The sequence below is a fragment of the Sphaeroforma arctica genome, assembly GCF_001186125.1.
Source record: "Sphaeroforma arctica JP610 unplaced genomic scaffold supercont1.52, whole genome shotgun sequence".
Classification (NCBI taxonomy): domain Eukaryota; class Ichthyosporea; order Ichthyophonida; genus Sphaeroforma; species Sphaeroforma arctica.
This window is the reverse complement of record NW_014040506.1, coordinates 26,153-45,170: the sequence shown is the minus strand read 5'-3', so window position 1 is coordinate 45,170 and position 19,018 is coordinate 26,153. Positions and strand designations below refer to the sequence as shown.

Genomic DNA, 19,018 nt, shown 5'->3' with positions numbered 1-19,018 from the left:
TATGGGCGTGGGTGTGGGTGTTATTGTGTGTGTATGTGGGTGTGGGTGTGGGTGTGTTCGTGTATATGTGTATGAATACGTAGGAATACTGCGTGTGTTTGTGTGTATTATTTGTATATGATGTGTGTGTGTTGTGTGTGTGTGTGTGTGCTATGTCCCCTCTGCAACCGTGCTGTATCTATAGCTTCTATATATACCCTCTTGTTTTTCCTGCCATCTTCAATTCCTTTTTGCTAGCAATCGCCATGGCGTATTATGGCATATCTTATCTGGCTTTCGCTAGTTGTTTCGCATAGCCAATTTCATTGCCTTGCCGTCTCATGTTGTGTCGTGATTCGCTATGGCTTATTTACAGCCAATCGGCGGTCATCCACCAGTGCGGCGACTGTCGGCATGGTCAGAAGTAAATCGCAGGAGTTGCGGCTAACGAGTGCGTCTGCAGAGAACATATTCTTTGGGCTTCCTGAGCGGCGGAAATCGCAGGACACGCGTGCCTCGATTCAATTTAGACGTTGTTCACAACACGACCGAAAACCTTCAATGGACAAGCGGATGGCGCAAGAGAGGCAAGATGTCGAGTTTGCTTTGACGGGTGTCATGCCAGTGGCATACACCACCGGACAATTGACTGAAAATGAGTACGGGGAAGCCGATGTATGTCTTGTCTTTTTGTGTCATTGTGGTGATGACGTATGCTGTTCTGTGTATGTGTGTGTGTGTGCGTGTGTGCGATACTTATGAATTTCTTGTGTGTGCGTGTGTGTGAGTGTGCTCGTTATATATGACTGCGTGTGTGTGCGTGTGTGTGCGTGTGTGTGTGTGCGTGTGTGTGCGTGTGTGTGTGTGCGTGTGTGTGCGTGTGTCTGTGTGCGTCTCTGTGTCTCTGTGTCTCTGTGTCCGTGCCTGTGTGTGCACATTTGAATTCGATGCATACCCCACCGACGCTTGAATGAGAAAAGGACTATGAAACCGAAGTATTGTGTGTGTAATTTTGATTCATTGATGATACTTTGCTGCGAGTTTTTTTTTGTGTTTTCGCGTCTGATTGAAATTGACGTTACATCGTCAAATTGGCGAGATAGCGTGTGTGTTTTGACGGCTGCCATGTCAATGGCATTCACTACCGAATATTTGACTGCGAATGAGTGCGATACAGTCGATGCATGCATGTGTGAGTGTGTATCCCTGCGCGCAATGGGGATGTTTGTCTGTGTATGTTTCTATAGTTCTATATGTAGTGATAATGTGTGTGTGCGTGTGTTTCTATGTCGCTGATACTCTCGATTTGAGCGCGTACTACGTCGGGATAGGTTTGAATGAACTTTGGTAAATCAATTCTGGTGATGCAAATTTGCATGGAATATACATAGCTACATTATCAGCGACGAATTCGTTGTCGGCTTAGTCCTTATCCCTTGATCGTCGCAAATACAGGAAAAATTGGGAGATGGACAGCTTAAAGGTGTAGGGGATGACCCCAACGTCGTACGAATAGAGGGCGACAAAGCCGACTATGACGATGAAGCCGTACTGTACGAAGACCTTAGTAGAGCACAACAAATAAGATACAACATCTACATCTTTTTAAGTGATGGTAGCTCGTCGCAAATGGCGCAATTCTGGGCGTTGTGGATCCTTACCTGTACGTTGGTGTCTGTTCTGAATATCATCCTGGAGAGTGTAGAGGTAAGCGCGCAGTGTCCCTTGCTCTTTAAAATTCATCCGTACGGTTGGGGGGTGAAGTAAGGTCTTGTTTGAATATTCATTATTCGACCATTGAGTGCCTGTAGTACACGAATTAGACACGCTCTCTAGCCGCGTGAAAGTGTACTTGATTCCTATGAATTATGCAACGAGCAACCCAACCCCCTACTGCCGTGGTTGTTCGAACGTATTCAAGTCAAATCGCCCTCCATATCTTAGGCCTGCATTGAGTTGCAGGTTATCGATCTTATATCCACACTTTTTATTTTATCTTTTTGATGACACTCAGTCGATCCGGATTTGGGGCCAGGAGAACGGAAATTTTTTCTTCGTGATTGAAACCTTCGTGGTGATTTTCTTCATCATCGACTATTTCGGGCGACTTTTCACCTGTCCGAGGCTCAAGCCATTTTTGTGGGATTTCCTGAACTTTATAGATTTTATGGCAATCGTGCCTTGGTTCATCGAAGTTGGTAGGTGCTCTCTGCCTATATGATGTATACCGGCCCCGCGACACATGTCTATCTGCAAATGTGTATTGTTTTCTTCTGATTTTTTTTGCGCTAATCTGTCATACACGATTCGGGTCGGTCTAGAAAAAAAAATGCTGCTGAGTTTTTATTGGACCAGTGCACATGCCGCGGACATACCATCTGTCACGGATATGACACTGTACTGAATGCAAGCACGGCTTATAACATTGCCTTCTCTTATTAATAATTTGTTGGTGCTTGGTTGGAACAGTCCTCATTATGATAGGTGAAACCGGCGCCAACAACGTGAAGGGACTAGCTGCCCTACGTGTGGTGCGCCTGATACGAATCGTTCGCTTAGTCAAGCTGGGCAAAAGGTGGGATATATTTGGGCTAGTATTTCCTTGCGTACATTTGTAGTTATTTGTCATCTAAGGCGTGCATAGCTGTAAGTTCTTATTTTTAAAAGTAGAGGTTGTGTGTCCGGCACGCTTCGACACCAATGGAAACTTTAAACTGTTTCTGTACCACTTAGAATTACAGACTAGGTCTTTCTGAAAAACAATATTTGTAGAAGTTCACATGAGGAAAGTGATTGACTTTACCGTCACTCATTGTTACGATTCTGTTGACTCCCGAGCTCCAGTATGCTAAAAAGACACTTGAGCTTTCAGTCTCTCGCCGCCACCGCTCCAGGTGGTCGATTTACCTGTCAATTACGTATCCTTTCCCCTCTGTATTAATACTTACCTCGCGAGGGCAAGCCAGTGTATATGTCCTAGACGTGTAGTCAAGCATGTGTGTATATCCATACATATTCATCATGCATATGAATGTTTTCTTACGCGTGTGCTTATGATGAATCGCTTCCGCTCCATTGTTCCTTTCAACACGCGATTGTGTCCGTACTTACAAACTGGATTTGCCCCGCATTCATGTCTATTTGTGTAAAATTAAAATATGTTGCATTGCAGATTGCTAACTTTCCTGTTACCTTGCGCTCGTGACTGGCGCAGCTCTTTGCTGTTCCGATTGTTCCTCAACGCGATGACCAAGGGAAGAGATGGCGTGATGTTCTTGATCTTTATTATGGGCATCCTGACTGTTTTCTACAGCACCCTGATCTTTTACGCCGAGACAGCCGGTTGTGACCTAGATGAGGTATGGGAAAATTACGCGAACAGACAGAAACATCTAGATAAATTTTATTGATATATATTTTTATGTGAATACTCGCCACTGTATTTTATACATGCAACCTCGCCTTGCGGATCCATACTCCTTAATATGTTGTACTTTTGCAAGGTGAATTCTACTTGCATTTAAATATCTTCTTCAGGATTGTACCTATGCGCTTGCGGTAGACCCCACAAATACACTTCGACATTAAATTTATCATTCAGAAACTCCTGTGCGATTGCTCGACCTCAACGTGGCTGTAGGTGAATTTTTTGTTACGTGGACCTTTTTTTTTAACCTGTTCGTATTTGCAGCTAATAACATGTCATAGGAAAGTGTGCTTCGCGATTCGGCTTCCTATATATCCTTTTGATCGGATTTCCAGACCCGGATGAATCAGGTGCACTTTTGTTCTTGTTGAGGTCGCTCCTTGAAATTGACACTGGACACCTGAACATATGTGGGACTAGTCGATCCATTGACAGTGTGACTATAAATTCATCCGTATATTCTCAATCCTAGGATCACCTAATCGACTGCTTGCAAAGGCCGCAGCTATATATATAATCGTATGCCGTATTAAATTTTGTTTATCCTTCGCCAGAACGGCATGTGGGTTTATGTACGAGGCGATGCGGTCGGCGAGGAAACGTATTTCCAGAACATCCCCGTATCTTTCTGGTGGTGTATTGTGACGCTGACCACGGTGGGGTATGGTGACAGCTTCCCAGTGACCAATCTGGGTAGGATGGTAGCGGCAATAACCATGGTCAGTGCCATAGTGGTCCTAGCCTTTCCGGTAAGTTTATGATATTTTCTTCGGTCGATACTATGCTGTCATGATTCGATATCCTTTTTATTGTATAGTGATATTTTGGCGTCGAAATGCTCGAATTCTCGGGAATCATGCTCATGGCCATGGCTATGTGTTAGTGGCGAGTGAATTCTTATTGGACTTCTTCCATACTAATACGGCTGAAATTTTAATTACAAAGAAATATCACCTTAGTAGTTCTCACGTATTTCGTTTATTTTATTTTATACTCACGGTGCGTCGAACCTATTAACATTTTAGGGGGGGGGGGGGGTGGTTAAATTAGATTTTAACGTTATATGATATTATGAACAGGTCACAATTTTAGGTCACGCGTTTGGTGAGGCTGCAGCGGAGTACAACATCGAGAAGCGGATGCTGATGAACAAAAAAGTAAAGTCCGGTACAACAGATACCGACGGCGACGATGAGGAAGCGGCAATGCCCGAGGTACATATATTTCGCATGTGCGCCTGTTTGAAAAAAGTCGTATTATACATCAGGGCAAAACTATTTCGTCACCTGAACGCACTATTTCTCGATCCTCAATTTGATTGGTCGTTGTCAGCCCACACTATTTGCGGGAGTACCCGGTTTTACTCACAATATGCTCGCATCGAGTTGATAGCTGTACGTGAGAGTTTGTAGCATGATTTCGCCAGCAGCAGCTGTATACGCGACTGGCAGGCACGGTCACTCGCGCTACACAACTGATGATTATATGTAGGTTCACGGTAGGTAGACTATCGAGCAATGCCGACGTTCATCCAGAAATGCACTAATGCAGCAACGGATTGTTACATAGGTCGGATTAACAAACGAAGAAGCGAAGATCCGTCATTACATGGATCTACAGTTAGAAGCCGAGGCAATCAGGTATGATGGAACGCAATTGCGCTATAGCTTCACTAAAGGGATCGTTTTTCGACTTCCGCATAGAGCGATGATTTTCATTCCTTTGTGCGAGCATATATTCATGTCGAAATAACAGCTATCTTGCTTCGTTTATATATCCTTCTCACCACGTCAACGAATGAATATGTGATGCTCGTTTATTTGCACCTGCTCGTTTACAAATTTGATCAAATGTCATTATCTGGAGCGTTGTGTTGTACGTTGTACTGTATTGCTAGTTTATACAGTTTATTATAGGCATGCGTGCCTTCAACATAGGCATGTTCTAAATTAGAATGCGGCAGTAACGATCGTCAAGAAGAAATTCAAATATCTTAAACATCTCCCTTGAAGAGTTGTAGTTACGCGCTAGGAAATCTTCGGGTTCAGCGCCTGCTTGCAAATTATTGTACTTGAATTGCCGTGATCTTGGACCGCCTATCGGTAAATGCACGCTTCTGTATTACTGACTACGAAACACCGTATTCGCTGTATAATCCGACTAACTAATTTGTTTCAACTTGCGACACAGGCGAGATATTGACGAACTTGAGGAGGCCTTGCGAGAAATCCAGATCGCTCAGAAGCTTACAATTATGCAGGTTTCGAAAGACTTGGCATCCAGGAGGGATCTGCGCACTTTGAGAGGGACCAAAACAGTTGCGTATGGGCAGACATCAGGTATCACAATCAAGCCCACAGACAGCGGCTTGTCGAACACGTCCAGCAAAGGTGAAGAAAGCCGCGGCGGTAATCTACTGAAGAGGTGTGTTAAAGGCATAGAGCAGGTCGTTTATTGGTGAAAATGGTCTGGCATGCTACTCCGAGTGCGATGGGTCAGTTGAACTCTGGCTCGTCTGTGGAAGTCAAACAGTAACCGTTTGTGCTTCTCTATGTTTGGATTCGTACTGAATTTCATGTAAGCTATACTGACGCGATTGCTCGCATTATCACAATTGGATATAGCATATTCAAACGTCATTCCTCTTTCACTCGCAGAATTGTATCACGGAAGAAAAGCGGGCCGGATGCTCGCTTAGTGCATATCGACTCGGACCCAGAAGCCAAACAAACTAAAGACGGACTATGTGTAGATGAGCCTTTTGCCGGCGATAATGTCTACGTCGATGTATACGAGGGATCTATCGATGGGATGCGGGAACGGTTAAAACGTGGTATTCCAAAGACAGCAACCAATCAGAAGGAACCCCATTTAAACGTCCCTAGCCCAGGCCAGCAGAGCGGCCAAAGGGGAAGGGATGAGCATACGAAAAATAACAACAAACATAGCAACGAATGCAGCAACTATAAACGACAAGGCGGTGAACGCACGGATGATGGGAAGGTGCACGGTATTGGGTGCAATTGTGGTTCCTTAAAAAGATGTGCAACCCGTATGTACAAGCCAGGTGGAATGGGGGAGGTGACAGAAGCTATCGCCCCGTTGAATGCTCGTGAAAATTCTAGTGCTAGCTCAGACGCGCACTTGGATATGAATGCGACCCCTGCTCTGATGCCAGGTAAGAGCGTCTCGAGTGGAAAGGGGAAGGAAAAGAATACAGTTGGAAATATAAATAGACATAGCTCACTGGCAATAACTTCAGTCGACAGCATGGTACCGTTGACCTCGTCAAGGCAAGATGTGATGGGTAGCGGCAGCAGGAGGAGTCTCGATAGTAGTTCTAACGCATCGGATGGCTTAGAAAGTGAGACACATGTGTAGAACATGTGTTCGGTGACGCCTGGGTCCAGGAGACTCCTCGCAAAAATTGATGCCACAAACCACATACAAAATAAAAATCGAAAAATGTCACAGACTTGACGCAGTCAGCTGTAGGCTTGGAGTATATGAGATATATCGTTGCCATCAGTGGTTGACAAAAGTTAGTATTCGGTTTGTGTGGATATTCCTCATCGCAGAGGATAGCATGCTCAAAAGGAATGTTTGGCTTTGCCTGTGTCACCGACTGACGCATGGTGGCGTGGCCGATGGGGCGGATATTATGTCTCCGGCGGGAGACGGAAGCTACATGAAACACGTAGGCATTCAGTGCGGATTAGGTTTGATCTTTCGATGCAAGTGCTGCTCAAATAGTGCATTTGGAACTGAATGGCGGTCTGGTTCTTTTATTAAGGTCGCTCCTGACGCGGCACGTGCCGAAACCAACGCCTCTGACTGAACTGCTTTAGGTTTTTAACAAATATTAGTTATATAACCGATAGAAATCCTATGGGAGTTACAGATTCCAGCTCAATCGTCTCGGTGCGCACATGCAGCATCGGCAACGCGAGCTGATCTCATTTTTGGAATCTTGAATTGTTGAGTGTGTTCCAGTTCGATTTGTATTGAAATTGAAAATTTGTTCGGTACGTTTGACTTTCGCAGGTCAACATACAAGAATGCTTCAATTGTATTCTGATTCGAGTAGAACACTGAACTCTTTCGGAATAGATTATACGTATCTGCCTCTAATATCAAATTATGACTCATGAATTCATAAATGCAAAATTATGTGCATATGTATTAGCATGAAAATGCGTCTGGAGGTACAATACAAATGAATATGAAAACATAAACATACCGATCGGTTGAGTGCTACAGCGCATCGTCCAACAAGGGGTATGATGCCGGGCAACGAGCGGCACCCTGCTAGTCTGTACATGATCGACAAACTCGTGTCCTCTTTAGTTGGTAACGAACTGCGCGTTTTATTATTTGTATAAATTACGGTGCCTCGCCGTTCTTGAACGGGAAGCCATGGCGTATATTTCCCGAATTCAATATTAATAGGCTTTAACAATGGATGTCATGTATTAAATTAATACTAGGTGTGTGCCACCATACACTGTCGCTAAACCATTGTGTGTACGCGAGACAACCTTTCGAATTATACACTTGTCAAGGACTCCCTCAATTGAAACTTATAGCCATATATCGCTACTGCCCGGCCGGAAAAAAAAACAGTGCAGCAGGATACGCCAAACAAACAAAATCAAAGCAGATACTTCTGATAGAAAATATCGACGCACGTGGTGTCCATGTATCCGCCGGCCAGTCGTACCATGTGATCTATGGTGATTGTTATATTTTAATACCAAGCTATATCGAATTTAAGCTAAATGAATTTAAAAGCCAACTGCCGGCACTCCATTTAAAAGTCTGCATGCGCAAATCATACTTCACAACAGCAGATGTAAAATAAAGACACAATATTCACCTATAGGCTGGAATGTATGAAAAACCAAGACCATACCCAAACGGTGATGTCGAAGCTTACCATTTCATAGCAGCAGATGTAAAAGGTCGACTAAAATTCAACCCACATAATACACGATAATCAAGAGACTGTCGTGGAGCAGACTTCTCTTTCGCACTCCACGCTTCCAAACAACATCGTTTTTTTTAATATACTATCACATACCTACATTCACACACGCACGTTTTGCATTCTTTGCAAACGAACTGTAACCATCCTATCTCTATAATATATGGCGATCCTAGCTTGTATCTATTTGTGCCAATTGAACTCAGGCCGACTATCATTATATGCTTAACAGACCAGTCTACCGACACGCAAGCTTCAATGTATACATCACTAATTATCATGGCTTGTAAATCCATGGGTTTACAGGTACAGCTGCAATATATATAAGACAACTCGAATACTATTAAATTATTTTAGTACTAAATCCAGTACAAAATTATTTAATAGTATTTGAGTTGTCGTATATATGGATTTTCAAGTCATGATATCCCCCTCACGAAAGGGCGAAGCGTGAAGTCGCGGTTTCGTGTACTATCAGAGGAGCCAGCATGGTGATCCAAATGATTCAAACACGGAGCTGCTCTTTGAGATTGACGCGAAGATTCGGCCTTATGTTTGGAAATTGCTGAAAACTTCTTTCCGGGGAATGTGGGAGCTTTGACCAAGGTTTTACAAACCAAGGATTACAAGATGAGGGCCTTCTCCCATCCTCGAGCCGCAGACTATGCTTTGGAGTTCTCAAATTTCCAGATTCCTGCGGATATCGACCCTTTTGATTTCAAGAAATTCTTGAAACATGTGGCATCTATCTTTGCTGGTTACTTCGGCCAACCCAGAGCCAACATGTCGCACACTGCTGTGCGTACCCTCCCTAATCATGCAATGGAGAAGGGTGATCGCCAGGACGCCACTCGGGAATTGGTGGATGACGATGAGCTCCTTGAACTACTCCATCAGAACTATGGGCACACGATTATACCAGCTTTGGAGTGTGCACTATCACTATGCCTGAAGTTCAGGAATACTCCAGCCACGGGCTCGGCACTTGAGGGTCTCGATATAAGGTTACTATACGTAGCAAGATACATGGTTATCAATTCATACATATTTATAGGGCAGTGATTAATGTCCCTGATCCACAATGTGATGTACTACTAGGAAGCGATTGGCTTGACAAACATGTCAAGCTTGACTATTGTTCAAATTTTTTTTTACAATATCTTGTTCACAGGGGGCAAGACCCCGTATGTCAGACAAATATTTAAACTGAAAGGTGACACTGCGTCTAAAGCCAAGAACATATTAGGATTAGCACGTATTGCTGTAAATATAACTATATTACCGCATACTTCACAAAGTGTGTAATTACACCAACGGAAGCTACTAAGCATTAATTTGCCCCTAGTTTGATTAAGGGCTCTCGGCGAAAAGGTACATTCAAAGCGATGGTCACGAACATTACTGGCCGGGTCTTGAGATTGCACAATACACCACTAGGTACAATTGAGAATCTCACTGATACTCAAATATATACCTCATGCGATAAGAACACTGAAGCAAAAATTCTATCTAGCCATTTCTAAAGAGCTGTTAAATCACAAAAATGTACACATAATGCAAGACATTCCTCAAGATGCAGAGACTAGAGCAAAATTGCTCCGTTTGGGTTTCGAACATCACGAGGGTCTAACATCAGAGCAAAAAGCACAAATCGAAGATCTGCTTAAAAAGTATTACAAGCTATTTGATCCTTCAGAGAAGGATCACAACTTTCTTGATCAACCACCGATCAAATTGGAACATGATGACCCGATCTACATTAGATAATACCCTCCCAGTAAAATACAAGAGGAAGCATACGAGACTATTGCCAAAGCGATGCTGGCTAAAAACATAGTCGAACTGTGCGACTCACCATATAATAACCCGTGCCTAATCGTATCCAAGAAGGAGACAGGTAAATGGCGACTGGTTGCGGATTTCCGAAAATTAAACGAAAGCCTCAAGTCTAAAGACTGGCCTTTAATTGTTATAAAACATATTTTTGATGAATTTGCCGGCGCCCAATATTTTGCCAGCTTGACATCAAGCAAGCATATTGGGAGTGTCTTGATAGACAAGGAATCACGCAAATATCTCGCTTTCAGTACTGCATCTGTTATGAAATTTCAATACAGGGCATTACCTATGGGTTTGAAACAAAGTGCGGCTTTATTTTGCAAGGCCACGGCACCATTACTACAACCAGTAAGGAAAACTAATTGTTATGTTGACAATGGCTGGAGTAGTCCAGTCGGATTCAACGACTTGATTGATCAGCTAGATCACGCTTTCACTTCACTACAACTATTTAAGGGATCTAAGCTCAAAATTGGGGCACCACAACTTGACATATTACATATTGCCACACGTGAGGGTGTAAAAATAGACCCGAAACGTTACCAGCAAGTACTAGCCTGGTCTAAACCATCAAATGTAAATGACATGCAATCATTCCTAGGACTTGCTAATTACAGCAGAAAATTCATCAAAGACTATGCTCGTATCGCTAGTCTATTGTATCAGTCCATGAAAGGCACAAAAATGAAAAAAAAACAGAAACTAAACGCACGGTAATCACATGGACAGAAGATATGCGCGAGACTTTTAAAAACCTCAAAGCTGCTCTGAGTACTGAGGCACTTGCATTCCCTGGTTATTTACAAAACCTTTCATTCTAAAAGCAGATGCCTGTGATGTCAGTGCAGGTTGTTATAATTCGGTTATAGACCAAAGATGGTGTGGAACAAGAACGAACTATCGCTTATTACTCAAAAGCATTCAAAATACATGAACGCCACTGGCATATTTCAATTTAAGAAGCGAACGTTATATTATGGGCCTGCATAGAGGATGGTCATCGCTACGTTCAAGGCAGACCATTTGAAGTACATACTGATCATAAACAGGGAATTTACTGACCACTTCTTCCCATCGATCTTCCCCGAACCACTACAACGGCTATGAGAGCCATACCATATGTACAAACATTGTAACTCAACTCTTTTGAAATAAATAATATTATCCCTATCTATGAAGTCGAAGAAGATGCAGAACGAGGGTCTACTACGTTGGTCTGTAGACTTGCAAGAATACGATATGACTATAAAATACAAAGACGGCAGTACTCACATACAAGCAGATGCTGTTAGTCGATTAGCATATTTTCATGATAATTATCGAAAATATAACCCCAAATGGTCAATAGCAAACATAGGTCACTTGCATCCTATACGTACTGCACAAATCACAGCACTCAAACACGCTGGTTCTCAATTGGACGCTATTATTCAAGTCCAGAATCAAGATGATAAGCTCAAATCTATAATTGACTATTTTAAATATATTAAAGATAATCCTCGAACTACAATGTTACAGAAAAAAAATCATTTCAAGAAGAGCACTTGATTTATTCGGAATCTACATCGCAAATCGCAAATCTGTGAAATTGACGGATTTGGCGTGCTACGTCACACCAAAGGCTTGTTTCCTCGGCAAACATATATGCCTGAAAGTCCAAGACAAGAACAACTGTTATGGGCACATGATGCTAAGAAGCAGGTCATCAGGGCATCAATGGTACATATTACCGTTTACAACGCACAGCATATTGGCCAAAGATGTTCGCAGATCTTCAAAACATGCACTATTATGTACAACTTGCAAGCATCTAAAATCTAAAATCCGATACCAATATGAAAAACAGACCTCCAATTTTGGATTTATCAGTACCTGACTTGTTTGAATCATGTCATGTCGACGTTCAAGGCCCACTGCCTACTACTGCTAAAAGGCAATAAGTATATTATTTCATTTATATGTAAATATAGTAGATACATTGAGGCATTTCCCACAATAGACAAAATAGGTATCACAATTGCACACCTATTCGTCAAGCATATATTGCTTAGGTATGGTGCCGTACATGAACCTATTAGTGACCGCGGTGCTGACTTTCTTTCAGAAATAGTGAAGGAAACGACCAAAATATTCAATACAAATATGGTCAAAGTAACTCAGTAGTTGAGCGAATCCATGGGAATTATAATAATATGTTTCCTAATTTTAATAGTCATACACATACTGACTGGGATGAGCTATTTCCATATTTAAAGTACGCCTATAACTCCCAGAAACACTCTGGGACTGGTTGCTCACCATACTCACTTGCGTATAGTCGTGAGCCACCAGAATTTCCGGCCTTGACATTAGAAGCCAATCGTACTTGGCAGAACGACACACAGGTCTGGCTTCAAAAATTAGTAATACAAAAACAGGCTGACACATAAGCAATTGGACACGCCCAAAAGAACTAGACCAGTACGCAAGATCAAAGCAGATGACATGGTTCTAGTTCGAGTCCATAAACAACCTAAGAATCTGAATTTTAAACGCGAGTGGTTACATAAATGGCAAGGACCGTATAAAGTGTTACATCCTGTCAGCGATGATAGCTACAAACTACTCGACCCTATAACAGGATCTACACATCAACATAATATCGATAATTTGAAAGCAGACTGCCCTCGTATTTATACAGTCTACGCGACAATTGACGAATTACCTGATTTGGAAGGTGACACCCACAACTTCAACACTTTGGACGACGACGAAGACGAAGTTGTCGAGATACTCGACAAACGCATACATCCATGCCCTGGCCACATCGAGATAGAGTATCAAGTGCGGCTGCACAATGTACAAGAACCCCTTTGGATTCCACTGAAATATCTCCACTCAACAGAACTTATACAACAATATGAGGCGCAAACATAAGACGAATACTATCGCCACTACCACGCGACTGGCATCTTAAGAAGGACAGGCTCGCTCTTCACTAGCATCACTCACTTCTTTCGTGAGGGGGATGTCATGGCTTGAAAATCTATGTACTAGTTTACAGGTACAACTGCAATATATATACGACAACTCGAATACTATTAAATTATTTTAGTACTAAATCCAGTACTAAATTATTTTAGTACTAAATCCAGTACAAAATTATTCTAGTACTAAATCCAGTACAAAACATCTAAGTACTAAATCCAGTACAGAAATACCAGCTCGGAGCCTCAGAGGTTTCCGATATGTGCTTGGGATGTTACTCTTGGAATTCCTCACAATCAGATATCCATTCGCAAAAGATCACTACATCAGATCTATGAACAATTGTATAACACATGGTCCGATAGTGCTTGGTCTCCGCTGTAATACGCTGTATATACTGTACTTAAAGCTTATTGGTACTATATATTTACACATATGTGTAAAAGCACAACCAATTATAATTGCACGTAAAAATATGTGAACTCTATTGGTCACTTAGCCATTTATTTCAGGTGCTTTACCATTTTTATGTTTCATAAATACAAAATACATCAGCGGTGCAAATCCGCAGTTCGCTACTCTCCGTCCTTCAGAAATAGGTCAATATATCTAGGAGGCGATGTATTTAAATATTCAGGGCTCATCTTTTGAGTCCTCACTTCTTTACTTTCTAAACTTAGAAAACCGACAATTTGGATCAAAGTCTTTTACAACCACAATGCCCATTAAAGTCTACAACACAGGTTTAGTAGAACAGGATCCCTAATTGGGAATCCTCTGGACGCTTATGGTACAGACATCCGTACCATTTCCATCAACCCGGCTTATACAGCACAACACTAATCGTAAACTTTAGCCAAGCTCGCCGAAGCGATTGCACACTGAATTCGTCTGAAAACTTGGCTGTGTTAAAATGGGGTATCCGGCATGCTTTTTTTGTGCTACTACGCAAGGCCATTTCACGCTGATTTTTGTGGTAATGATAATAATTTATAATATTCGAAAGTGATGGTATATTAGCCCATAGTTTGTTCATCCAATAAGTAGTGTAAGCACGATGAGGTTGCGGTTGACGAAAAAGTGTATTTAAATAGACTTATAAGCAAAGCTCCCATAGCTGTAAGAACCTCTAGCTATCTGATTGTGTGATTATCAAACCCAACTGGAAGATGTATGTTATACCGAAGAAATTATTTTAGTGATCGCGAGAACTATTACCGGGTTGGACTATTACTCTGGGGCCGAATCGATACACAATCTTTATCTTTTCCAATAAAAACATCTGATTCTCTCCCACCCTATCTTGAATTCGACCCGCGGCAAGTACTGACCATTTACTATCAACAGATTTTCTGACACCTGCTCGGGATTTCGAAGTTCCACGGGCATATTGCTGGTTCCGTTATGATCGCATGTTTTTTAAAAGGCTTCACTATTGCCCAAGTAAATGCCCTGCACAATGACTACCAAGTCATCCATGGCAAGCAATTCCTGTGGTGATATCTTTGGATCATCGCCCACGATAAAAGCACCAGCCATTAGCCCGTGCACCTGAAGGTTCGTGCTACCGTGCAAATGAGGATGGTAGTAGGATGTTCCAGAGTGATGCTCCGGGGTTATCTCATAGACGTACTGAAATGAAAATCCTGGGTCTACAGTTAATACCACATTTTCCTGGCGTCCTTCAGATGATATATGCATACCATGAAGGTGTAGATTCGTACTATTCGGGTGGTGTAATTCGTTCAGCGACATCTCACTCTCTCGGGTTGCATTGTTGTCCTGTGATACATTGTTGAGTTTGACCCATACCGTATCTCCAGCTCGACAGCGGATAGTCGGAGCTGGATACGCATTATTATACAGTCTACTATTGAATGTTATGCCAAATGGTCCCTGTACCTTACCGGCGCTCACAGTGAGATCGATATCGAGGCGTCCTCCAGAAGAAGAAAGTACTGACGGTTGTTGCAGGAGGGGGTATTGAGTCACCGGCAAAGTAATTGTGTCAAGTCTCATTTTGATGCGCTCTTGTAGTAGGTTAGTATAAATAGTGTGCTATCCAGTTGATGATGCATAGTATAAGCAGCGACATTATGCTTATATACTATTGAATTTGGCATCGTCGATTTATTTAGACTAGTATATTTAAAAAAGAAAAAAAGGTAGTAAATAGTATGTACATATAGCATCCTGATTCCCGGCTGTGCAGCTAACTGAGTACTCCCTGCTCTTGAATTAAAATTCTGAGGATCTAATCTTTGAGACAAGGAATCGATTGTTTTTTAAAAAAAATCAAATACAAAAAGTAATACACTTGTACTCTGTCAATTATACATACATATGTATGAAACGTGTATGGTTTTCAATTTTCCAAGTGCCCGTCACTCACAGAATACTGGATATGTAGTGAGTCTCTAGTAACAAGGAGCGACTGTGAGGACACTCAGGACAGCCAGGACAGTGAACTGAACTTCTGAACACTGTGAACAGCTGAAACAGGAGTCTGCCGTCAGCACTCAGCAGGACTCTGGACACAGTGGTGACTGGAGAGTAGAGTAGTGGACACAAGGCGTGACTCCGTGAGGCGTCACTCCGTCAGGGACATAGGAATCTGATACTCAGAACTTAGAACTGAGAACTGAGAAGTCAGAAAAGTAAAAACTATCCTAGTCAAACTCAAACTCAGACTGATACAGAAGTTACAGTACATAAGAGAAGTGAGAACTCCGGTCTCAGACTCTCAACTCTGAAATCTCAAAGTCTCAGTATAGTATTCTCACAGAATGTAGTACAGTAACATATCATAGTTACCAGCGACTGTCTCGAGACTTATATTTAGTTCATCCAAAGACCTATGTCAAAAGGCAGTCGACTTTTCTAACTTGACATCTAATGTAGTCCAATTCTAATCCACCTTTTCTTCTTCCAGTTCACCCACGAGTCAAAGGTGGGTGCAATCCAAAGGGGAACATATGTAGTCCAGTCCCAATCCTAGAGGACAGGGCAGCCGTACTCTAGGAGCACCCAACTCAGTCCCTACTACAGAAATCAGAAGTTCAGACTCCAGAACTCTCAAACACTGAACAGAGAACTCTTATGTAAAAACTCACAACTCACTGAACTCAGAAGTTCAGAAGTTCAGAACTGAGAACTGAGAACTCAGAACTCAGGTCTGTATCCAGCTCTCCACTCTCCAGACTCCAAGAACTGAGAACTCAGAAGAGGATTCCAGAGTAAACTAGAGTGAACAATGAGCTTATGTAGATTGTTTTTAAGAAACAATCTGGAAGGTATGTCTGCCAGTACAGTGAGTGCACCTCTCTCATTCTGGCCTGGTAAAAGAGTAGAGACAATACATTTCGCTATGTAACACTACGATATTATATGATGATATCCGATGACATGTATATAAGAGAGGGTTCAATAAATCTTCTAACTCATATCAATTTATCTCCGAAAAATACAGACGACGGACATTTGCCCTATCGAATACGATGTTCTCTATTGTATGTAAAGTAGCAACCCTCACTGTTGCCAGTCGCGTTTACGTAAATGCAGCCCCGAGCCGGACATTGCGGCAAGAGCCCAAGGCACTGGATGAGTGCTTCAATCAATAAAAGAACCCTATTGGCACGCTGGAATTGGACATGTTCCTCTAAAAAGTAAAGGGATGTGCATGGACAGGTCACTTGAACACGGATACAGATTCTATCGCTGGGGCTATAGGTGCCGCATACCTTTTCGATGGTATCGCAGGACGTTCAAGTGAAATGAACGATGAGTCGAAGTGGGTGCTGGGACAGTATAATCTAGCCGACCCCGAATACATCGGTGACCTTCCTGACAACAAGATATGTCTTGTGGATGTGAACCAAATCTCACAACTACCTGCAGACCTAGACACAAATCGTATAGTAGGTATTGTGGACCATCACGCACTGCAGTCCAGCACCGTGGTAGTTGATGAACCCATCCGAATAGATATTCGGCCGGTGGGAAGTGCTTACACCATTGTTGCGAGCTACTACGGTTCGGCGAACAAACCAATGAGCGAAGACGTAGCAGGTATATTGATGAGCGCAATTATCTGGGATACACTGAATTTGAATTCTCCTACTACAACGGAGCTCGACAAAATGATACTTTCATGCCTCGCAAGGCAATCGAACACGAAAGACGTTAATACATACGCCGACGCAATGTTTAAAGCCAAAGCGAATGGATTCAACAATTTCGATGACGACGAGGTAGTACGGGCAGACACCAAAGTCTCTGACCTGTGTGGTCATACGCTTGTTTGGGCCACCGTAGAAACAACTGACCCCTCCTCAATGATGGCTCGCAAGCAAGCCCTCTCAGATTCTATGAAAAAGTTGAAAACAGAGAAAGACGCAAAGTACGCTTTTCTGTCGATTGTTGGTATTGTAAACTTGAATACTAATTTAATACTTATTTCTGAGGATGAGATGGAAGTGGCTATCGAAGCATTCAAATCCCAAGTGAGCACTGATAAGGAGCTAGTATTGAATATCGGCAATCTAGTGTCACGTAAGAAAGATTTTATACCGACAGTTCAGGCAGCCATCTGCGGGGACGATGAGTAGATGCTCCACCTTTCATCAAATATATTGTCAAACTGTGTATATTACAGGCAAGAAACTAATTTATGATACTCGCACCGTCGGAACTAATACCGCCTCATCATGAAACAGTATGAGTGAACTCTGCAAAGAATGGGAAAAAGACACAGTGTCAGTCTAAAATGGCCTCCAGCTGCCTACCCTCTCTTTACATGGAAGCTTATGCTATGGACAGATGAACATTCTAACTCCAAAGTAGAGCTGAACTCAAGATTACTTATAGTACTCGCACTGTCGGAGCATGGCACCTCTCACAGATGTAACGGCGTTGGTAAGCGGCGCATAGCACGAGCACATCACCCTGCCAGGCCTACGTGGCCGCCTGCTGCCCACCCCTTTCTCATCCCACCCTCCTTGCCCGCTTGTCCGATACGTGTGCTGCACACCCGAACTCGAACGCTGTATAGTACCACGACCGTGAGCTTGAGCACTAGTTGAAGCATTTGCGCCGGTTGAATCCGTGGTAGAGTTCGAAGTGCGTAGCGCATTCGCGGCGCTCGTTTGCAATAGCTCAGACGGAGAGAGCGTGCGGGAGTGAGACTGTGTGGATCGGGTGCTGCTAGTAATAGGCGAGCGTGCCCCATTTGATTCGTAAATGGCGTTGACTGTGTACTCTTCTGTAGCACCACGAACACAGTCCATGCCCCCTCTAAGTACCGCAACACGTGCGTAGCCTCGCTTCACGAGTTCCCACGAGAAAGAGTCGCCATCCTCGGCGTCCATCTCTGTCATTACAACAATATTACCGCCCTGTGTATTGGCGTGTGCGTGTATGAGTCTACCAGCGCTTGTTCTTGCGAGAGATATATGATGTGCATGTCGATTGTATCACGTAAAGTTGAAACATTCGTCAACTAAATCGCGACAGAGTTTACTGAGGACTCAAACAATACACACACACACATGCATACAGATAAACACACAAACATACAAACAAACACACACAGACACACATACACACACTCAGAGACACAGACACAGACAGACACATTTATATAAATACGCCATGCTTATATACTATATATACATATATATGTATATGTATTGAACTATATATATATATATATATATATATATATATATATATATATATATATATATATATATATATATATATATATATATATATATATATATATATATATATATATATATATATATAGTATATATATATATATA

The 19,018-nt window shown here is 42.4% G+C and overlaps 4 protein-coding genes across 4 annotated transcripts; 2 read left to right on the top strand and 2 right to left on the bottom strand.

Annotated features, from left to right (window-relative positions):
* Positions 1 to 393: 393 nt before the first annotated feature.
* SARC_01337 (hypothetical protein) lies at positions 394 to 6,948 on the top strand (the record flags this gene model as incomplete). Its single annotated transcript, XM_014304934.1, has 10 exons — positions 394 to 654; positions 1,435 to 1,686; positions 1,994 to 2,177; positions 2,449 to 2,554; positions 3,194 to 3,338; positions 3,961 to 4,155; positions 4,486 to 4,620; positions 4,976 to 5,046; positions 5,597 to 5,830; positions 6,064 to 6,948. 10 exons carry the CDS (start codon positions 394 to 396, stop codon positions 6,785 to 6,787), a joined length of 2,307 nt encoding a protein of 768 aa, XP_014160409.1. The 3' UTR covers positions 6,788 to 6,948.
* A 7,667-nt stretch (positions 6,949 to 14,615) lies between these two features.
* Positions 14,616 to 15,215, bottom strand: SARC_01336 (hypothetical protein; the record flags this gene model as incomplete). Its single annotated transcript, XM_014304933.1, has 1 exon — positions 14,616 to 15,215. One exon carries the CDS (start codon positions 15,213 to 15,215, stop codon positions 14,616 to 14,618), a length of 600 nt encoding a protein of 199 aa, XP_014160408.1.
* A 1,754-nt stretch (positions 15,216 to 16,969) lies between these two features.
* On the top strand, positions 16,970 to 17,890 carry SARC_01335 (hypothetical protein; the record flags this gene model as incomplete). Its single annotated transcript, XM_014304932.1, has 1 exon — positions 16,970 to 17,890. One exon carries the CDS (start codon positions 16,970 to 16,972, stop codon positions 17,801 to 17,803), a length of 834 nt encoding a protein of 277 aa, XP_014160407.1. The 3' UTR covers positions 17,804 to 17,890.
* Positions 17,637 to 18,591, bottom strand: SARC_01334 (hypothetical protein). The gene has a single exon (XM_014304931.1). The coding sequence runs from the start codon at positions 18,569 to 18,571 to the stop codon at positions 18,053 to 18,055; it is 519 nt and encodes a 172-aa protein (XP_014160406.1). The 5' UTR covers positions 18,572 to 18,591; the 3' UTR covers positions 17,637 to 18,052.
* Positions 18,592 to 19,018: the final 427 nt, after the last annotated feature.